Source organism: Sitophilus oryzae, unplaced genomic scaffold (assembly GCF_002938485.1).
Source record: "Sitophilus oryzae breed Bouriz unplaced genomic scaffold, Soryzae_2.0 scaffold_177_pilon_pilon, whole genome shotgun sequence".
Lineage (NCBI taxonomy): Eukaryota > Metazoa > Arthropoda > Insecta > Coleoptera > Curculionidae > Sitophilus > Sitophilus oryzae.
The window spans coordinates 3,606,489-3,630,763 of record NW_022146479.1 but is presented as its reverse complement, the minus strand read 5'-3'; the positions used below and the strand labels follow the sequence as shown (position 1 = coordinate 3,630,763).

At 31.3% G+C, this 24,275-nt stretch overlaps 1 protein-coding gene across 2 annotated transcripts in view; it reads left to right on the top strand.

The window, feature by feature from the left end:
- Positions 1 to 24,275, top strand: part of LOC115882208 (limbic system-associated membrane protein-like) — a 247,558-nt gene that overhangs the window by 155,422 nt on the left and 67,861 nt on the right. For both annotated transcript variants that reach the window (XM_030900112.1, XM_030900111.1), the window contains exon 5: positions 18,934 to 19,206. In XM_030900112.1, the coding sequence (XP_030755972.1) occupies positions 18,934 to 19,206 (273 nt within the window). The remainder of the gene's footprint in view (positions 1 to 18,933; positions 19,207 to 24,275) is intronic.

Sequence of the window (24,275 nt, the reverse complement as noted above, 5' to 3'; positions counted from 1 at the left end):
GGTCTTCTTTAAGTGTCTTAGACCGTTGGATGATTCCCATTGAAACCACCTGTATAAAACACTTTATAAAATAATGATACTCTATACAAAACACGAAATAAAATCAGAATCAATCGAATAATTATTTTTGTAAATATATTCCAACGGATAATCAAATTAGTGCACAGCTTTAGTTGAATTCATTACAATAATTAACCGGGGGAATATATTGCGAATGAAAATATGTAGAGAGGTAGAGAGAGTTTCCAACTATAAACAATTTATTTTGATGTGATTTTTCGATATAAGCCCAACAGAATAACAAATTAAAATAACAGATATGTTTAATATACGTGAAAATACGCGAATGCGGCTAGGCACATGTCGTTGGCAAAGTAAAATATTTGCTTTCCATGTTGATTTTCCCCATACCGTTGTTATTTTTGCGAAAAGTGAACAAGCGCAGATATTTTAAAGTTATTTGCCATAGTTTATATTTGAAATAGTTCAAAAATCTTTTCAAATTAATTTTAAAAAAAATAACGATTTTACACTCAGGTGCAAAAAAAAACGCAAGGGAAAAATTTTTGCTCAAATTTAAAGTGTTATATTTTTATTATTTTTCGCTCTATTTTTTTGAAGCATGAATTTTTTAGCAAGCTGTATATAATTATATAAACTTTAATTCGTAAACTCAGTTCTTATAACCCTTAGTATTTGGCATATTATACAGGGTTAACTGAAGGGTTCTTTTTTTACCTTAACTTTAAAACACCCTGTGCAATAAATTTTCCTAAAATATAATTTTACGGTTAGACTCATGTCTCTTGGGCGTTTTGTTTTTGGATCATGTCAATACATGCCTTCATTAATTTTTAAGAGCGAAATGAACATGCCACCAACAATTTGCAATTTTTACAATTATCATTGCCTTTTGAAGTTGTTTTTCAATATGACAAGCCGGCTTTGGTGATTATTGTGAACTATAATATACTACCAGAGTAAGTAAACCGACGAGTAGCGACAGTCCCGTTTTCAGTTTTCTTTGCGGCTGCGCGAAATAAGTAGGTTATCTGTCATATGAAGAAGCGAAGTTGCCACTGTTGCCATTTATCAAATATCTCTATATACTTTATTTCAAGTATGCTTCAGGCAACGAATCATTTTTTTAATTATTTATTAGCTGTAAGATATTTTATACATTCAAATTTAAAAATAAAGATAAAACAAAACAAAAAAGATATGTATAAAACTTTATAATTAATTCCACTATTCAATTATTCAAATTATGAGTAGTGTATACCATGTTTATAGGACTACTTAATAAGTTGAGCAGTGAAATACGTAGTCTATTTGTCAAACACGTCAAAAGAGAGAGAAAGAAAATTTGGTCCCACCACATTAAAAGAGCCGACGCGACGGTTTCTGTCGCTGCTCGGCGATCTACTTACTGTGATACTACTGAGGGCCAGTCAGGGTTGCCACAAGAAAATTTTTGATTGTGTAGAACTTGACCATAAAAATGTGTAGCATTGTGTAGCCATCCATGACCAATAATTGTAAACTATCCAATAAGACCAAGAAAAAGACGTACGTTCGCCAAATTTTAAAGCATGAATACGAGTCTCACTTTCACTCGTTTGTATACGTAAATATATTCACCCCCCAGCATCTACGTCAAAATTGATGTCACGAAAACGAAACTAAACTAACGATTTTATGGACAAATTAGACCGGTTAGTCTGTTTAAAAATTGTAAACAATTTAGGACTGTTTAATCGGCCAAATTTGTCCATATAAACTGCAGTTTTTGCTGATATGGGAGGAAGTGAAATAGGAATTGAATATTATTCACGTATGCCTACGAGTGGAACTGTGACGTAACGATGACGTAATTGTGCAAACCTAACCAAAGTATTACGTGTTATCAGAGGTGTTATGTATTATTTAAAGAATTAAACAATCCTGTCTCCTTGATCCTGTCTATTTACCGTTTTTGACTCGACCAATAGACGGTCCTTGATTCATGATTCAGTTCATACTCTGACATTTTACTGAACACCTGAACACTGATGACGGAAAACATCGGAAAATGATATTTGTCGGTTCAAAATTTAAAGTTTACTTGCGGCCTCTTTTAATGTAATTTAGATAACTTAAAAGCAAAAAAAACAGCTTTTTACTGTTTAGGTAATATTATTATTTTTTATAAGAAATATGTAAATTCTCAAAATGTGTAGCACAGGCGATTGTGGTGTAGCTGTGCAATCATGGTAGCAAATGTGTAGCAAAATACACAATTGTGTAGCTTGTGGCAACCCTGGGGCCAGTCAACTGAAATATACGACCTTGAACGATCTGTTTTTGGGGTAGTAATTTCCTGGGGCGCTAGATGGCGTATTTTTATTTGAATTTTTATAGTTGCCTAATAATTGCGTACAAAATTGTTTTTGTAGTTGCCTAAATAGGCCTATTAATTATGTTCTGTCATTGTTCTGTATGTCAAATCAGTTTTCCGTTTCCGGCTTTCTCCTTCCTTTTCAGTTGTGTTTTGCCATTGAGTGGAGATGTGCGTTTCGCTGTTTTCTGGTTGTTTCGCTGTGTTTTTTTGCAATCTTCATTTTACAATCGTGATTTTGTATTTTTGAATTTTTTTGAACTTTGTTTTGTGTTTGATTTTTAAGATCTTTATTAAAGGTTTGATTTATCTAAAAATATTATTTAATAATCCGAGAAAGTGAGGTGAGGTAACCTAACCAAGTCCAAATATTCGTGAATTTTATTTTTTAACAATGCAATATTTACGCCATATATTTTTACAAAAAAAAATTGATCAACTCCATATTTTTGTACATAAACTCCACAATGTTATATTACACAATTGTTCAAGTCCATATGTAAAAAATACACGTAAATAAAACATTGTTTCTAATGGACTTATATAGTCACTTTCTCTTGTATTCCAACGATATTTGTTATGTGTTCTTAAATCTGGTACTATAGTAAATATTATACCTTTTAATCTGGTGTTTTATTTGTTTGTAAAATGTTTTATGGTATAATTTTCTGTAAATTAAAATAAATTATTTATTGTAGGTTTTTATGCACATAAAATGATATAAGCAAACCATTTAACACTTTACAATAGTTTAACCTTTATATATAAATCCTTGTTTTTTATCATTTGACTTGTTTGCCAACTTGGGACCAATCAGATGACTACACATTATTTTGTAGAAATCTGATTGGCTCTAACTGGCGAACAAGTCAAAACGTCTTCCTTAAAAATTGCCGCCACCTTTGTTACTTTCCTGGGCGGCTAGATGGCGCCAACTTCAATATACAGATTACAGATTTCTCTACAAATTTCAAATCGTTTTGAAACTAAAAAATGCATGGGAGTTAGCGTTCTTCTTTAGTGTGTTCTGTGATACTACTCTGAACTATATCTGAAATATATCTGAAAACCAATGTAAATTTTGTAAATTTAAAATTGGTTAAACAAATAGGAGGCGTTTCAGAAAAAAAATAAGAAGAATAGGAAAACATACGAATATCTTTCAAAACACAAAATACATAGGTCCACTCTAAACAACAAACAAAAAATGTAATATATAAAATATAGGATGCAAATATGATAAATTCTACATTGGTAAAACATCTAGACCCTTAAATGTTCGAATTAAGGAACATAAAGGTTATTTAAAAAGTACGATTCTTGCAAATCTCAGATTTGTCAGCATTCATGGGACACAGGGCACATGGTAGATTTTAACAATGCCAAAATTATGATGAAAGAACCAATATCCTACAAAAGAAAAATAAAAGGGGCCTTTTTAATCCAATCTTATATAAATAAATGTATTTCTTTTCTCCAGGCATCTGTAGAGGTTGGTAATATAAGGTAACCCCTTCTTTGATTTTAATCAACATAAAATAAATAAACATAACATAAGTAAAAATTAAAAACAAACTAAAAATTATTGCATTTATGCAGAATGTTTGAGGATTTTTAGATTTACCTCATTAATACTAATAATTATTATTGTTATCACGTATTAATTATTAGTTTGAAGTTTAACATCATATATTGTCATTTTAACAGTAACGTCAACGGTTTATAATAGACTTATCTGCTTTAAAAAACTAAGGTGTTTTTGATTAGTTGTATTTAGATATTTTAAATATTTTTTTGTTCTTTGTTTATTTTGACGCTGATAATATCAGCTGATAAATATTCTAATTTCTTAAATTTACTGCCAAATAAAGGAGTAAAATCAGAATAGACAATTTTTTCCATCATTTTGGATTGCTTTATATAAAATCAGAATTAATATCAAATTTACGATAGCTGAATCTGACAAGATATACATTTTCGATAATGACAAAAATTGGAAGAAACCCTAAGCATTTTATTCCGAATTGACATAGATTTGTCAAACCATCATCTTTATCTGTTCCCAATGATAATAAAATACCGAAAAAACGTCAAAAAAGCAATCCCAGATTATTATAAGTCGTCTGCTGGTCAAAAGAACCCCCAAAATGAGGAACGATATCGAATAGTGGCACAAACATCGACTTTTCTGGCTAAAAGTAGCAAGAAGATTTATCTCCAAAATTAATATCTGTCCGCACTTAACTTCTACGAGGTCGATAGGTCCAGAAAATGAGGTCCAGTGAGTGAATTTCGTCCTAAAGATGACATAGAATGCTTGAAACAAGCAGGGAGGTGGATAAATAATCGACTGTCCCATGAAAATTGATAAGTTTTTCGGATTCTGGCACAGATCCAGAGTTTTTTCTCTGGAAAATGACCGGCATTGGAAAGAAACAAGGAGGGGAAAAGCTGGAAAAGTGATTTAGTTGATTGCAAATATACAGGATGAGTCTTAAATAAGTGCACACATTTTCAGAGTTGGTAGATCTTGATTAAAGATACATATTTTCTCTTTACAGCTTTTCAAATAAGATCTTTTGCTTTTTCATTACCTTCTATGCCTTGATGGGCTGGCACCCAGAGTAGGAGGACTTTATTTTCTTTGCCTAATTTATTCAGCTTCTCTTGGCATTCTTTGACCAATTTCGAATGGATGGTTACTGAGTTGATCCCTCTTAAATGAACACGAGGTATATCAATTGCCAAACTCATCCATTACAACTTTTCTGTTATTGAAACGAAACCATTCAGAACAATCATCTCTTATTGCCATATGCCAGTCTATTGTTTATCTTCAATTAATTTTAAGGAAGAAATTTGAATAAGAATCAAGCAACGAAAGTTTACCCTCGTTTAGAAGGAGGAAGTCATCTAAATATTACCTTTTCTGGCTGCTCAACCATTATTTTGTTTGCTCTTAATAAAAGTTTCCCCTTAATCGTTTTTCTCATTTACATGGTAAACCGTCTGGAATTTCATTAGTAAATTATCAGAAAGTTTGGAGCAAAGTTCCCGAGTAAGCCAGACTTAATGTTGATTGATATGTTTTTCGTATACACTGAGGCAAAAATTTCAAGTTTTAATTAAAAGTCAGTAAGATATATGACTTATTCGGTATAGCATGTACGGTGTTATTTATCAAGACTGTATCATGCAAGGGTTTCTCTAGCAATTACTTTGTTTTATGCTTTTACGTCATTTTTCATATAGGCTAAAGTCAAATTCAAAGAAATAGCAAAGAAGTAGTTGTAAATTTGGTGGTCCATCGTTAGTCAGCTCATAAACATTTACTGAGTAATTAAACGATAATAATTAATAGTTGTCAATACTGTATTAAGGAACTTTAGAATTAGTGATTGGTGTTCTGATGCTAAAACAAATTATCGATCGAAAAATTTAGCCAATTATGTCAATTTATTCAGCTCAGTATTTTGGCTATTCTTTATCTTATTGAAAATTTACAGTTAAAGTTAACAGTTAAAAACTTATTACTTAGGTATTTGTGAAATATATTTTTATTGCATAGACATATTTTTGTATATAAAAAATTACTATTTTTCAATACAACTATAATGAACCCCCGGTGTTTTCAGGTACAGATAGGGCGTTATAATCCGCCAGATATATTTTATTTGATGGATAGCAGAAAAACGTGTATCTTCACCTATAGATAGCATTATCTATTAGATAAAATAATATTATCCCTCAGATATCCTATTTGGGACCTGAACTGCCAAATAGCGCTTTATTTGTCGGATAAAAATTTGACGCATGAGCAAAGGCATGAGGAGATGATTTTATGACAAAATTGTTTAACATAACCTAAGACATTGTTGCTATTGAAGATTTGGTTTATTCCAATAAATTCGATTTACAAAATAAAAAGAGCCTCTGTTAGAGCATCAGAACGAAAAGTATGCATTAAGTCAGGATAATAGTGATAAAACAGCAATTTATAAATGATTTTCTTTAAATTCTTTCAATTATAAACCATTACCTATTTAATAAAACTCTAAAGTAGGTACAAAATAAATAAAACTTTTTAAATCAAACTATTTATTTCATTTTTAATTCGCATTTATTAATTAATTAATATTATAACAGGAAACTTATAAAACCAGTTATTCAACTCACACTTGCTTTTATTTTTTTGTGTTACAATTTTAGTTAAATTTCTTGCACAGTGTACCTTATACCGTATGTTTAAAAAAAACGGTATTTGGTTGGCTGGGAAATGACCATCGATGACATTTCCCATATAAATTTACATATGAAATGATAGCAATCTTCATTTCATAGCCATTTCTGACGCCGTTTTTTTCGATCATACGGTACATCTCTTCTCCAAGCTGTTTTTTAATTAACTCTCTAGCTAAACCTTGCTAAAACACCTGTGTTGTGGTCCTTTGAATTCTAGTTAGTTCAACTTTGTTTAGACAAGATTTTTCCTCTATTTTTTCTTTTTTTTTTTGAAGTTCCATCACTTTGAGTTTTTAAAAATAAAAGTAATATGACAAAATTGTTTTTATTTAAATTTTTTTATTAAATAATTTGTACATATAATGTGTAAATGTAATAATTGTTATAGGTACTATTCATTTATTATTATAAAGACAAAAGTATAAGTGCATTTATTTATTTTATAAAACAAAAACTCACCTTAATTACTGTCATCGATGCTATCCCACCTATTTCTTTACTATGAGAAGCCCTAGAACAATAACATATTTGTTATTACTAACTTATGTTATTTTTAATTTTCAATATTAATAACTTACCATATGGTGGTTTTAGGATTTGTTTATAAATCTCTGCTTCCATTCATCAGCTTCTCCCATATTTTGTATTACCAATTGTACTAAAATGTTAATATAATAAATATAACAGTAATATCATGTAATTAAATTATAAATTACTTACAGATACTTTTTTCCTTGTTTTAATTTCTTATAAATCGCATTCCATCAATAGATCTATTTCACCACTGCGGAAATTGAATTATCTTTCCCTTTTTCCATAAAGGTAAATTTAACTAGCCTATACTATAATAGAACTAGTTGGAGTTAAACACAAAATATATTTTAGTTGAATTTAATTGTTAAATTTTGACGATCTTTTGACAACTGAACAATTACCTCACTTTTTAATCTAACGATTTGAAATTCCGAGTTTTTATCACTGTCTGTTGCATATACTTTTCATATATAACCATCTAAATTTCAAATATCTTATATTGGCAACACTTTCTCTACGGAGTGTCTAACGGTCCATCCAAATTGTTATCTTTTGGATTATTTTGTATGAAAATACCCAAATGTTATATCCTCTAGATAGCAGGCTCTAGATTGTTTATCTTTTAGATGGTTATTTGTTAGATAAAAGTTATTTATTTATAACTAAAGACACGGGTCTTAACATGAAAAATAAATACCTGCAGAATCACAGCTTATTCTCAGTTCGGCGTTCAAAACAAAGTTAGAAATTTAACATAATGAGCACAGGAACTTTTAATTAATATGCAGAAAACAAATACATCTTTGTGAAAGAAGTTTTTAACATTTACTTAAAGGAAGTCTTAATATGTTGTGTATTTATTAAATGCGATTCATAACCTTAAGTGTTATGGTTGTTTTAGAAACACACGGTATAACTGTGTTTTATATAATACTACAAGAAAATGAGCCTTTAAATAGGAAGTTTTGGTAAAAACTTGATTTTTTTATATAAGTAACTTTGAAAGATTTAAAACGAATTGTGAAAGATTTTAAATTCACCACCGAGAATGGGTGAAATAAACAAATAAAATTATTTTTTCGAAATTTCGGAGAAATGGCAAGAACTAGAAAAAAATTTCCAATAAAAGTTGGGGAGCGTAATTTTACATAGAAATGATCTCTACACTTTTTTTGCTCAGATCAAAATTAACCGAGATAAGATATGACCCCCTTCTCGGGGTGAATTTAAAAAAATCTTTCACAATTTGTTTTTAAATCTTTTGAATATCTCATAATCAAAAATCTAGCATCTAGCATAATAAAAATCTAGCAACTTGTAATTTACACCACATATTATAAAAGTTCATTCTTTTCATTTTATGAATTACTTTTTCTTATTTCCCTTTTTAGTCCTACACAGCATAAATTAAATATAATACTCCGTGGTCCAAAAAAAAAACGTGAATCGAATCAAAATCGGTACTAAAATAAAATTTATTGAACTATGACCTGTTAAAGTATCGCATTATTTAGGAGACACTCTGTATAAAAATATTTCAATGAAATGAAACGTAACAGAAAATTTCTAATATCCTTCGAGGAAATAAAACATCAAAAGGAATTTCATCGTAATACCGCTACAGCGTATTACAAAGAAATCTGCCGGCTTTAAAATAAACAGACTGAAAAATTGGCCGTTTCATTCGGTCGATGCAGACAATCGGCCAGAATGTTATATTGCTGTCAATAAATAAAGAAAATTTAGTATTTTCATTTCGCCAGACCTATACACACGTATACACACTCACACAGAAGAGAATATATATCGAAGAGAGACAGCGAGAGCCAGTATATGTCATATAAGAGCTTCGGCTTTGTGCCTTTTTCTTCGAGATGAAAATATTTTCCTTTGTGCTTCTGGAAATTTATTATTACGACACGGTCGTCTTTAATTCCTCTTAGAAGTATATTAGCCATATTTCTTCAAGAAAAGAACCATCAAAATATGATGAAACATTTAAGTCAACCTTTTTTTGGCCACGGAGTATTATATTTAATTTATCCGGTTTAGGGCAAAGGAAAAAAAGAAAAACTGATTGTAAAATGAAAAGAATGATTTTTATTGTTCGTAAAAGATGTGGTGTAATTTACAAGTTTTAAATACTGGATTTTTGTTGTTCGGTTGTCAAATTTTTGAATTTGTACGATATTTTATACAAAAGAGAGTTCTACTATTTTTATTTGTAAAAGAACCACAACTTTTAAAGTTATGATTCAACTTTTATAATGACACAAAATATTCAGATTTTCTTTAGATATACTAAAATCCTTGACAAATATGTTTAATTTCTGCATCTGCTGGAGATTTTTCCGAAAAATTGCCATTAAATAAAGAAAATTTAGTATTTTCATTTCGCCAGACCTATATACACCTATACACACTCACACAGAAGCGAATGAATGCCGAAGAAAGACAGTAAGAGCCAGTATATGTCATATAAGAGCTTCGGCTTTTGTGCCTTTTTCTTCGAGATGAAAATATTTTCCTTTGTGTTGCTGGAAATTTATTATTAGGACACGGTCGTGTTTAATTCTTCGTAGAAGTATATTAGCCATATTTTTTCAAGAAAAGAACCATGAAAATATAATGAAACATTTACGTCAACCTTTTTTTTAGTCACGGAGCATTATGTTTAATTTATTCTGTTTAGGGCAAAAGGGAAATAAGAAAAACTGATTCATAAAATGAAAAGAATGAGTTTTTAGACAATTTTTTGACAGTAAAATATGTGGTGTAATTTACAAGTTTAAATACTGTACTTTTGTAGTTCGGTTGACTTTCTTTAGATACACTAAAATCCTTGACAACTATGTTTAATTTCTGCCTCTGCTGGAGATTTTTCCGAAAAAAAATTGCCTTTAAATAAAGAAAACTTAGTATTTTCATTTCGCCAGACCTATACACACGTATACACACTCACACAGAAGAGAATATATATCGAAGAGAGACAGCGAGAGCCAGTATATGTCATATAAGAGCTTCGGCTTTGTGCCTTTTTCTTCGAGATGAAAATATTTTCCTTTGTGCTTCTGGAAATTTATTATTACGATACGGTCGTCTTTAATTCCTCTTAGAAGTATATTAGCCATATTTCTTCAAGAAAAGAACAATCAAAATATGATGAAACATTTAAGTCAACCTTTTTTTGGCCACGGAGTATTATATTTAATTTATCCGGTTTAGGGCAAAGGAAAAAAAGAAAAACTGATTGTTAAAATGAAAAGAATGATTTTTATTGTTCGTAAAAGATGTGGTGTAATATACAAGTTTTAAATACTGGATTTTTGTTGTTCGGTTGTCAAATTTTTGAATTTGTACGATATTTTATACAAAAGAGAGTTCTACTATTTTTATTTGTAAAAGAACCACAACTTTTAAAGTTATGATTCAACTTTTATAATGACACAAAATATTCAGATTTTCTTTAGATATACTAAAATCCTTGACAAATATGTTTAATTTCTGCATCTGCTGGAGATTTTTCCGAAAAAAATTGCCATTAAATAAAGAAAATTTAGTATTTTCATTTCGCCAGACCTATATACACCTATACACACTCACACAGAAGCGAATGAATGCCGAAGAAAGACAGCGAGAGCCAGTATATGTCATATAAGAGCCTCGGCTTTTGTGCCTTTTTCTTCGAGATAAAAATATTTTTCATTGTGTTGCTGGAAATTTATTATTACGACACGGTCGTCTTTAATTCTTCCTAGAAGTATAGTAGCCAAATATCTTAAAAAAGCATCAAAATATGATGAAACATTTAAGTCAACCTTTTTTTTAGTCACGGAGCATTATGTTTAATTTATTCTGTTTAGGGCAAAAGGGAAATAAGAAAAACTGATTCATAAAATGAAAAGAATGAGTTTTTAGACAATATTTTTGACAGTAAAATATGTGGTGTATTTTATAAGTTTAAATACTGGACTTTTGTAGTTCGGTTGACTTTTTTTAGATACACTAAAATCCTTGACAACTATGTTTAATTTCTGCCTCTGCTGGAGATTTTTCCGAAAAAAAATTGCCTTTAAATAAAGAAAACTTAGTATTTTCATTTTGCCAGATCTATATACACGGATACACACTCACACAGAAGCGAATGATGCCGAAGAAAGACAGTAAGAGCCAGTATATGTCATATAAGAGCTTCGGCTTTTGTGCCTTTTTCTTCGAGATGAAAATATTTTCCTTTGTGTTGCTGGAAATTTATTATTAGGACACGGTCGTGTTTAATTCTTCGTAGAAGTATATTAGCCATATTTTTTCAAGAAAAGAACCATGAAAATATAATGAAACATTTAAGTCAACCTCTTTAGGGCCAAGAAGTATTATATATAATTTATCCGGTTTAGGGCAAAAGGGAAATAAGAAAAACTGATTCTTAAAATGAAAAGAATGAGTTTTTAGACAATTTTTTTTTGTTCGTAAAATATGTGGTGTAATTTACATGTTTAAATACTGGATTTTTGTTTTTGGGTTGTCATATTTTGGAATTTGTACAATATTTTATACAAAACAGAGTTTTACTATTTTTATTTATAAAAGAACCTCAACTTTTAAAGTTATGATTCAACTTTTATAATGACACAAAATATTCAGATTTTCTTTAGATATACTAAAATCCTTGACAAATATGTTTAATTTCTGCATCTGCTGGAGATTTTTCCGAAAAAAATTGCCATTAAATAAAGAAAATTTAGTATTTTCATTTCGCCAGACCTATATACACCTATACACACTCACACAGAAGCGAATGAATGCCGAAGAAAGACAGCGAGAGCCAGTATATGTCATATAAGAGCCTCGGCTTTTGTGCCTTTTTCTTCGAGATAAACATATTTTTCTTTGTGTTGCTGGAAATTTATTATTACGACACGGTCGTCTTTAATTCTTCCTAGAAGTATAGTAGCCAAATATCTTAAAAAAGCATCAAAATATGATGAAACATTTAAGTCAACCTTTTTTTTAGTCACGGAGCATTATGTTTAATTTATTCTGTTTAGGGCAAAAGGGAAATAAGAAAAACTGATTCATAAAATGAAAAGAATGAGTTTTTAGACAATTTTTTTGACAGTAAAATATGTGGTGTAATTTACAAGTTTAAATACTGGACTTTTGTAGTTCGGTTGACTTTCTTTAGATACACTAAAGTCCTTGACAACTATGTTTAATTTCTGCCTCTGCTGGAGATTTTTCCGAAAAAAAATTGCCTTTAAATAAAGAAAACTTAGTATTTTCATTTTGCTAGATCTATATACACGGATACACACTCACACAGAAGCGAATGATGCCGAAGAAAGACAGTAAGAGCCAGTATATGTCATATAAGAGCTTCGGCTTTTGTGCCCTTTTCTTCGAGATGAAAATATTTTCCTTTGTGTTGCTGGAAATTTATTATTAGGACACGGTCGTGTTTAATTCTTCGTAGAAGTATATTAGCCATATTTTTTCAAGAAAAGAACCATGAAAATATAATGAAACATTTAAGTCAACCTTTTTTTGGTCAAGAGGTATTTTGTTTAATTTATCCAGTTTAGGGCAAAAGGGAAATAAGAAAAACTGATTCTTAAAATGAAAAGAATGAGTTTTTAGACAATTTTTTTTTGTTCGTAAAATATGTGGTGTAATTTACATGTTTAAATACTGGATTTTTGTTTTTGGGTTGTCATATTTTGGAATTTGTACAATATTTTATACAAAACAGAGTTTTACTATTTTTATTTATAAAAGAACCTCAACTCTTAAAGTTATGATTCATCTTTTAAAATAATACAAAATATTCAACTTTCTTTAGATATACTAAAATCCTTGACAAATATGTTTAATTTCTGCACCTTTTTTGCACAGATTTTTCTGCACAGATTTTTCCGAAAAAAATTGCTATTGAATAAAGAAAATTTATTATTTTCATTCTCCCAGACGCATATACACGTATACACACTGACACAGAAGCGAATGGATGCCGAAGAAAGACAGTGAGAACCATTATATGTCATATAAGAGCTTCGGCTTTTGTGCCTTTCTCTTCGAGATGAAAATATTTTCCTTTGTGTTGCTGGAAATTTATTATTACGACACGGTCGTGTTTAATTCTTCTTAGAAGTATATTAGCCATATTTCTTCAAGAAAAGAACCATGAAAATATGATGAAACATTTAAGTCAACCTTTTTTTGGTCACGGGGTATTATGTTTAATTTATTCGATTTGGGGCTATTGTCTATTGATTTATTAGGAGTAAAAATGATACTTTTTCGTGGCGAGGCTGTATGTTTGACGGACGAGCATAAGCGAGTCCTACATTACAGGCAAGGCGCAAAAAGTAATTTTTAGTCCAAATAGAACATGCTATTTTTTTCAAACGTCACAAATAAGTTTTTAAGTAATTTCAAACGTTTCAAATAATTAAAAAAGATCTAAGAGTGTAAGTAATTATATATCGAGAAACTATGGTTAACGTACGTTTAATTTGACACTTTATGTCAGTTTAATAATATATTTTCATACTTTTATGCTTAGGCGTAACAGTGCTTTACTTTTATGCCTCGGTCTTAAAATGACTTTTTTATGACTATTTTTTACCACGTCGCAAAAAATAACTTCTGTGACGTTTAAAAAAGGCTTTTTGGTTGTAAAGTATGTAGTGTAATTTACAAGTTTAAGGATTATTCTGATTAATGTGTTTTTGTATATTTGTTATACAAAACAAAGATATATTAAAAAAAAGTTATACAAAACACAATTTTAAAAGTTGCGTTCCAACTTTTAAAAAATAAAGTTATTATTACACATTATTATACATATACATTATTATATTTAAAAAAATAAATTATAATTACATATATTAGACATCTTTTAGGTATACTAAGACCTCTGATATACAGGGTGGTGTGAATTGTAATCGGGCCACTTCTATAACTTATTCTACAGATAAAAATAAGTAAAAAGCTTCGTATAAATGTATGCCCTAAGATGCTTCATTTCGGGTGTACAGGATTTGGAAGGTACATTTTTATTTAGGGGTTTTCCAAATAATTTATGAACTAACGTCGACATTTGGATGAAAATTGGTCTCTTGAATTTTTCTATCCCGACTTAGTTTTATTTATGTAGATTTCAATATTTTTTTAAAAACTGTTTTTAGTATTTTAATTTTAAAAGAACCATAACTGGTAAGGTTATTGTGCACATTTTATATATTTGTAAAGTACAAAAACATTTTTATTAATCCATTAAAATCATAGATATATTATATATTTTTTTAATTTTTTTAATGTTGGATTAGACCAATAATTTCTATTTTTTTATTTTCAAAAATGATATCAAGTAAATAGGTACTGAATATCACGGTATTCAGTCACGGTATCAACGGTAAAAAAAATATGTTTGTTCTATCAGATCTACTGGCCTTGAAAATATTTACACTAATTTAAAACTCGCCCTGTATAACTTAGACAATGCATCACATTTTTAAAGAGTAGAAAAAACTAAGTTGTTTAAATTTAAACTTAAAGTTATATTAAAAATATAAATTATTAAAGTTTATTTAAAAATATAGAACAACCAGTCGTAGCTGTATTAAATAAAAATTATGTGAGACCAAAATTTAATAACAAAGACACTCTTTTCCGTGCTCGTACGTCACGGTCATGTTTTAATTTCCGCTTTCACTCGGCGAAACAGCGGAAATCTTGAAAGTTTACGGTGAGAACTCTATTAAAAGTTTCATATGTAAACCGTAAAGGCTGCGCGACGTAGAGCGTTTTAATAAATAAAACGGCTCTTCAGAGCCGTTGGAGAATTAATAAATTATGTCTTTCAATAGAGTCAAGAGTTTAAATGAAAGAAAAAGGTTTGAAGAAAACCAAAATATTCTATGGAGGATTATTTTATATCAAAACATCGTGGGTAAAAATATTTTGTGATAAAACTTATTTGGAGATATAAATTAGTAATATTTTTAATAATCTATAACAAAAAATAACTTATGTCAACAAATCGTAGGTTTTTATTCCTTTATATTAACTTGAATCTTCAAGATTTTAAATTGTAGATTGTATGTGAGGGGAGAAGTTAATTACCGCGACTTTATATACCTATTGTACCCTCCTTTCTGGAGTTATAACTCATCATATAGTCTTGGCTTTGACACAAGCCTGTGTCTGAGAGAGTTTTACAGAGCTATGTTCTCCATCTCCGATACCAAGCGTACCAAAGTTTATGGTTGTCGTCCCGGCGCACATAGAGATGAGGTGATCTAGTGTTTCCCCATTTTCCCCACAGAATCTGTATTCACCATTGTTTCTTAGTTTCAATCTACTGTGGTGCTTTTACTTAAATCAAGGAAAATCTTCAATTTTCCTCGGTTGTATGTCCTGAGAAATTTCTTCAAGTGTCTTAGACGGTTGGAGGATTCTGATTCTATATTCTACCAGGCGTCTTGCAGGTTCATGAGTTCTGCTTTAAGTTGGTTTTCACTTGGAAGGAACAGTTAGTAAAGTGTTTACTCCTTTTCTAGCTAGATTGGTTGTTTTTCATTACACTCTGTCCCTTGGTAGGCTGGCACCTAGAGTAGGAGTTACCCCAATTTGTTCAGGCATTCTTTGAATTGAGAGTGACTGAGTTGATGGCTTTTTCTTGTTGACATTCTACAAACTGTGGAATAAGATAGTCAAAATACAAAATCCCAACATGTTAAAATTCTATTTTTTGTCTCAAGTGTTTGTATTAATTTATTCTGTATAAAAACGTTTATAATTACTATCTTTCGGCCTATTCTTGCATAAATCTTTTCAATTTATTTTAATAAAAATTCTTTAGATCAATCCGAAGTTCCTAAGTTTCTAAAACTTTTAAGCCTCCATTCGCAAAATTTAAAATTGAAACTTTGAGAAATGATGATAATCACTTAAAGGAAAATATTGTATTCATCTCTTACTTTCTCTTCATCTTTTGCATCCTTCCTCAGCATTCCAAAAGCCGTTTCCTAATAGCATAATTAAAACGTTTAAATCTTTATTCTGTACAAGCTATACCAAAGAAACTGCTTTCTTAATTTCCTAATAAACGCGTGCTTTCCTTTGCTCGACATTTAACGGTTTTAATATAAACTGTTTGTTTTTCTTTTTTCGGGGACAAAAAAGTCCGTGCTTCGTAATAGGGAGAGACTTTGGGGTGAAAAAAAAAATTAAGGGCGTTAAAACAAAACACGACCTTTTTTTCTGGTTTATTAAGAAAGAAAAAAAAATGAGAAAAAAATCCCGATTGTGTCATCAGATTTTAATTTTTTTTATTTCATAAAGAAATTTTTAAGTAAAAGAATTTTTATGATATATATTTTCAGAAAAAAATTAGTCATTAAAGCGATGACAATAATGAAAAATATTAATACTAGCCCGTCAATAAAATAAAAATTTTCCAGGGTGTATTTTTAGGAATGATTTGAACGTCCATTAATTGTTGTTAACCTTAGACACAATATACAACTGTACTAGCCTGTAGATTGTAGATTATAGATAGTAGATTGTAGGTGGCAGATTGTAGATTGTAGATAGTAGATAGTAGATAGTAGATAGTAGATAGTAGATAGTAGATAGTAGATTGTAGATTGTAGATTGTAGATTGTAGATTGTAGATTGTAGATTGTAGATTGTAGATTGTAGATTGTAGATTGTAGATTGTAGATTGTAGATTGTAGATTGTAGATTGTAGATTGCAGATTGCAGATTGCAGATTGCAGATTGCAGATTGTAGATTGTAGATTGTAGATTGTAGATTGTAGATTGTAGATTGTAGATTGTAGATTGTAGATTGTAGATTGTAGATTGTAGATTGTAAATTGTAGCATATAGATTGTAGATTGTAGATTGTAGCGTATAGATTGTAGATTGTAGATTGTAGTTTCTAGTTATCGTACAGTCTTGGGGATTTGACAAAAGCCAGTATCTGAGACGGTTTTACAGAGGTGAGTTATTTGTCTCCGATATTAGTCGTAACAAAGTTTACGGCACGAATGGTTGTCGCCTCGGCGCAACCAGTGATGAGGTGTTTTGATGAGATTTTCCTCAAAGAGTCTGCATTCACCGTTGTGTCTTAGCTTCAATCTACTGAGGTGTTCATTGGGTGATAATCCGAAGATTGTTCTTACTTGGAATAGGCCGATAAAAGTCACTTCAAAAATCTACTCTATTCTAACCCCATGACTTGCTAGGACTGTAAATATGTCCCTTTGACTCGAACGAAAATGGAAGAACTAATTGGATGTAGACACAAAAGTCTCTCGGAATGTTTTCTGTAAATAATTGAAACTGCAAACGGACGCCACTGTTGAAAGAACGGCCGGGATTGCAATCGTCGCTTTTAATTCCACCAGTTATCGTCCGCCAGATAAAATTTAATGTCATTGTCGAGCCCAGTCTTTTATTTTTAAGGTACTTTACTGCCTTTGTCTCCTAAACGAGGCTCTCCGACTTTTTTTCTTATACTTCAGTCGATAGATCCAATTAAAATTTTTATTTGCTTTTGACTTATCGTTCATTGTATACTCGGCCGGCGACTGTTTTGTATCTTTGTGGGAGGTTTGCTGTAATTGACACTTTAGGAAATGTGCCAACTGAAATAAATCACGTAAAATTCGATTTTTTTTTATTTTATGTCTCTGGTGTACAATTTTTTTCAGTGCCTTTACTGTTGGTAAACAAAAAAATACAGATATAGAAATAAACAATTGCCTACAAAGCTAAAAGTATTCTAAGTCTGTTTTAACAAAGACAAAACCATGGGTTTGTCTTTGGCTGTAATGTGATTGCGATAAATCTTATTTTGAAGAGACTATAAAATTACTTGAAGTTTGACTTGAACTCTTTAAGGAAATGTACAAAATAAAGAAGTTATTTTTCATAAGCACCATTCGGTATAATTCAAACCAGAATCGGCTTTGATGAGTTTTTACTAGTAAAACAAATTTCCCTACCCGACCAAAATTGATTAACGCTTGAGTAGGTATATCTCCTCTCAAAAAAATACAATAAAAAGGAACACTTTAGTTTTCAGCAGATATGTCTATTATAAACCGTTGACATTCTTAAAATGACATTATATGAAGTAAAATTTTAATTACTACCTGATAGCTTAAGTACTTAATGCGGCAAATAAATAAGCATAAGTTTTCTGTATATTATTTTTTGTGTTTTTCTTCTATGTTTTTCTTCTTTCATGTTTTATTCTAATTAATCAAAGAAGCGATAACCGTACATTATTAATTTTAAAATCTACTCTGTGCTCTGTGTCCCATGAATGCTGGCAAATCTTAAATTTGCGAAAATTATCCAAAATAATCATTTAAATAACCTCCATGAAATTGTCATTCATTTTGACATTTTGTTAGTTTCGTATTACGAGTTTTTGATTTAAATGAATTGTGATACTTATTAAGCTTAAAAATGTTTACGAGCAGACCTTGCAGTCGAACATTGTTCTTTTTTTATAGAATCTCTTTTAGTGCGAAGGGTACAACATAGCTTAATAGCCATAAAAAACGAATCGCAATTTTATTCCTAAAAGATTTTGATTAAAAGAAAAAAGTGGGCAAGGTTGTACCGGTCAAGCTTAATCACGTGACTAAAAGTTTATTTGATATGAACTATTCATGATATTTTCCCAATTTGATATAAACCCAAGTCGACCTAAGTTGTAGTCTTGAAAACTTATTAATTTATTTTTCTATAATTTTTTTCAGTTCCCCCTCGAATACACTATGTCACATCCAATGGGAGGGTAGAAGTAAAGAAAGGCTCCACAGTGAGGTTAGAATGTAAGGCATCAGGAAACCCAGTTCCCAAAGTGACATGGTCTAGGAAGAACAACCTACTTCCTGGAGGGGAACAGACTACCACCACACCTATTCTAACTCTGGATAAGGTGGATAGGCACCAGGCTGGCATCTACCAGTGTGTAGCGAGTAACGGAGTTGGGGATGATGTGAAGGAGCAGATATTTCTTCACGTACTTTGTAAGTAATTTTAAAATTTGTGAATTTTTATCTGAGTAAAATTTCTTGTGTGTATTTCTTTAAAATACTTAACTCTAATAAATTCCTGGACACAAACGGTACATTGTGAGACAGGAAATTGTAGAGAGAAACAAGCCCTATAATATAGGATACAACATTTTAATGAACAGTGCTTTCCATAAAATCAATAAAATGAAAAATATACGAAATAACATAAATATACCGATTTCTTTCGAAAATCGACATCTATGAAAATATGAACCCTTCCTGGATACAAACGGTACATTGTGAGACAAGAAATTGTAGAGAGAAACAAGCCCTATAACATAGGATACATTTTAATGAACAGTGCTTTCCATAAAATCAATAAAATGAAAAATATACGAAATAAAATAAATGTACCTATTTCTTTCGAAAATCGACATCTATGAATATATGAACCCTTCCTGGACACAAACGGTACATTGTGAGACAGGAAATTGTAGAGAGAAACAAGCCCTATAATATAGGATACAACATTTTAATGAACAGTGCTTTCCATAAAATCAATAAAATGAAAAATATACGAAATAACATAAATGTACCGATTTCTTTCGAAAATCGACATCTATGAAAATATGAACCCTTCCTGGACACAAACGGTACATTGTGAGACAGGAAATTGTAAAGAAAAATAAGCCCTATAATATAGGATACAACATTTTAATGAACAGTGCTTTCCCTAAAATCAATAAAATGAAAAATATACGAAATAAAATAAACGTACCTATTTCTTTCGAAAATCGACATCTATGAAACTATGAACCCTTCCTGGACACAAACGGTACATTGTGAGACAGAAAATTGTAGAGAGAAACAAGCCCTATAACATAGGATACAACATTTTAATAAACAGTGCTTTCCATAAAATCAATAAAATGAAAAATATACGAAATAAAATAAATGTACCTATTTCTTTCGAAAATCGACATCTATGAAACTATGAACCCTTCCTGGACACAAACGGTACATTGTGAGACAGGAAATTGTAGAGAGAAACAAGCCCTATAACATAGGATACAACATTTTAATGAACAGTGTACATAAAATGAAAAATATACGAAATAAAATAAATATACCGATTTCTTTCGAAAATCGACTTCCTGGACACAAACGGTACATTGTGAGACAGGAAATTGTAGAGAGAAACAAACCCTATAACATAGGATACAACATTTTAATGAACAGTGTACATAAAATGAAAAATATACGAAATAAAATAAATATACCGATTTCTTTCGAAAATCGACATCTATGAAAATATGAACCCTTCCTGGACACAAACGGTACATTGTGAGACAGGAAATTGTAGAGAGAAACAAGCACTATAACATAGGATACAATATTTTAATGAACAGTGCTTTCCATAAAATCAATAAAATGAAAAATATACGAAATAATATACATGCTCTGATTTCTTTCGAAAATCGACATCTATGAAACTATGAACCCTTCCTGGACACAAACGGTACATTGTGAAACAGAAAATTGTAGAGAGAAACAAGCCCTATAACATAGGATACAACATTTTAATGAACAGTGCATTCCATAAAATCAATAAAATGAAAAATATACGAAATAAAATAAATGTACCTATTTCTTTCGGACACAAACGGTACATTGTGAGAGAGGAAATTGTAGAGAGAAACTGTCGTTCTCCGTGGAGTTTTTGCGGCGTATGGTGCCACCCTGTATACTACTAGGTCCGAATGATTATCATATCTACGACACTTCTACGCACAATTTCGCATACAACCAGATACTAGGCGCAATACGTAACCACAGACCATTACTTATCATTAGGTCTCCTCCCCAAATCATAACTGACCGAATATCTGTCACATACTTCACTCCTAATGACCCTACAGCGCAGCGGTGCGGTATCGGGAGTTATAAATAAACACAGCGACGGGCTTGGAGAGAGGAAAACAACATAATGAGAATATAATACTTGAAATAGATAGTCCTATAGGAATGAAGCTAGAGTCCCGACGCGCGACGTATAAAGCGGCAAGATCATCTCACTCTCTTGTATATAGAAGTTTCGCTTTTATAATTAGATTATAACCTAAAAATAGGCCTCTGTATAGGTGATAGAGATAGCTCTGTATGTTATTAATGATAACGTTAAAATGTTTTGTCTAAAATGGCAAGGAAACAGGTAAATTTTTTGGAAAATGTAATCCCATCAAAAACATAGAATGTAAAAAAATGTCTCGCAACACAATTATTCCACTATAAAAAGTTGTGAGATCTCATGTAAAACCAAGTCAGTTCATTTTATTTAGCTCCTCTCTAAATGTGCTTCAACAATTTTGTTATAAATTGTTAGTATCAATATTATAGACATTTTTATTACTGTAATAATTATAAAAGAACAGTCTACCATTTCGATTACTCAGTAAATCTAAACAGTGCCCTTAAAAATATAGATTTTAATTAGTATAGAATATCATATCGTGAAAACGTGGAATCCAAACCAGGGTCCTCGGCTATGTCATTGTCAATGGTCTACCGAGATATATCCGATCTCATCCGGCCCCAAACCGGCGCGGCCTGAATGAGCAGTATGTGTTATTTTACACTCTTACCACGAAACACGATAGACTTTCCAGATGGTCACCCGTCCATCCATTCGCATTGTTTTATATTGCTTAATTTTGGTGATCTATCCAGAACCTGTGTTTCGACATGGTATTTCGACTGGACCGTTGCCCTCTCTTTTTTGGTTGTAATAAAAATATTAAAGGAGTACAACGCATAGTACAGCTGTTTCAATATCATTACTTGTTAAGTTTCTCTCTAAAAATCTACATAGTAGATTTCTATTTTACAATGTAATTTAGACATATACATCCTGTAAGTCAGACCGATATCCTCAGGGGTGTGTATATACAGTAACAAATCGTGAACGAACTTTAGACGGGGTGGACGTTTATCAAGTTGAGATTTAGTGGAGCGAGACTAGCAAATGGATAGTGGCCGAAAAGCTACAGAGCTAGATTTAAATCACCGACCCTTCGCATTAAAATGCACTATTTATTTTTCCTTAAAGGGCGTTTCTATGGTTGTATTTATAAGGAGTCATGAGATTTTTAAGAAAACAGCTAAGAAAATCTGTTGCTAATTACTAATTTATTTGTAAAATCATTGAACCCTTCGCATTAAAATACACTATTTATTTTTCCCTAAAAGGAGTTTTTAAGGATGTATTTAGGTCATGAGATTTTTGAGAAGTCAGCTAAGGAAATCTCTTGCTGATAACTGATTTATTTGTAAAGTCATTGAACTATAAATTGTATCAATTATCTTCATTTCTTATTGAATTAATATAAGCTTGTATCGTCTTGATTACGCTAACGATAAATAGAGCCAATAGAGTCATTGAGCTCCCTTGGGACATTATTCACGGGAATTAAGATGCCACAATTCCCTCTAGCTTTTATAGGTAATAACTATGAAATACAATAGAGATTTTGAGTAATAATATAAGATTAATTAAATTATTCTAGATGCCGGGCCACAGCGGCATCCAAGGCAACGAAAAAGCCGATGAGCTAGCTAGGCACGGATCATCGGCATTCTATCTTGGTCCAGAGCCAGTACTGGGAATACCTAAATGTATGGCCCGTAGTGCATTAAAACTCTGGATCAGGGAAAAGCAGAATGTCCATTGGAGAAACAGACAGGGGTACAGGCACAGCAAGGCTTTTATCCAAAGACCGAGCTCTAAAACCGCAAAAGAACTGCTAATGCTAATAAAGTGCGGATTACAACAGGCCTCTTGACAGGACACATGGCTGTCAAGTGTTACCTGAACAAGCTCAACCTGTATCAAGAAAGTCTTTGCTGCAGACTCTGCGATAAAGATCCTGAAACAGCGGAGCACATAATATGTCATTGCGAGGCTCTGGATCGCAAGCGACACTTTTTATTTGGGAAAGCTAGGCTAGAACTGGAGGAACTATGTTCCCATCCTATCAAGGACCTGCATAAGCTAGTGCAGGGCACAGGGATATGAGAATGGGTGCAGATATAGAAGGGGGACAAACACAATAGGCCTCACAGGTCGCAGTGTTTCCGGCAGAGGACGGCCCCTTGTTATGGAAAAAAAATAATATAAGATTAGAATGGACACTCATCTAACTACTCTAATAATTTATGTACATCACTAATGTCACCTAATATAATAAATTTATTACAGAATATATAGTTTCATCGACACCCTCTGCTATAATATTTTTCTGTCCCAGCCACTAAAGGCATTTTTTATATTCGCCTTGGAAAATGGATTCACATTTAAGTAGAAGTAACGCTTTTTTTAATATTTTCTTTTCGAATATGTGACGGGAAATAGTAGAAGAATATATATATTTAGGACAACTAATATACAGTTTGGGATCTCTACTACCAGAAATCAACAGAAGAATTAAGTTAGCATGGTGTACTTATGGAAGAAACTCAATCATATTTAAATCTAGAATGCCACTTTATCTAAAGAAGAAAACATTCGACCAATGTGTACTACCAGTCATGACCTATGCAGGCGAAACCTGGACAATTAAAACGGACAAAATAAGGAAACTGCAGGTCGCACAACGCTCAATGGAACGAAATATACTGGAAATAATCAAGAGAGACCGTAAAAGAATAGAGTTGATACGACAAAAGACCCAGGTAGTAGATCATCCACAGAATCAAATCCCTCAAGTGGCAAAATATATAAAATTACTGCATGGTACCCACGAGGAATTTTAGAGACCTAGAAAAAGAGCGAACCTGAGATGGCACCATAATATTTGGGCCCGCATAGGCAAAAATGGACAATAATGGACCCAACTAGAAAGAGAGTTTAAATATGTGAGGGAGGCTACACCATAATTGGAAATGGTTGAATAAGCTGAAAATGGTGATGATGATGATAGTATACTCTAAGAGTAGACGTGTACTACTAGTTAGGTTAGGTTAGTCCCAATGTCAGGACGTTTAGAAAGTAAATGTTTATGTATAACTTTTTTTTGTAAGTTTCG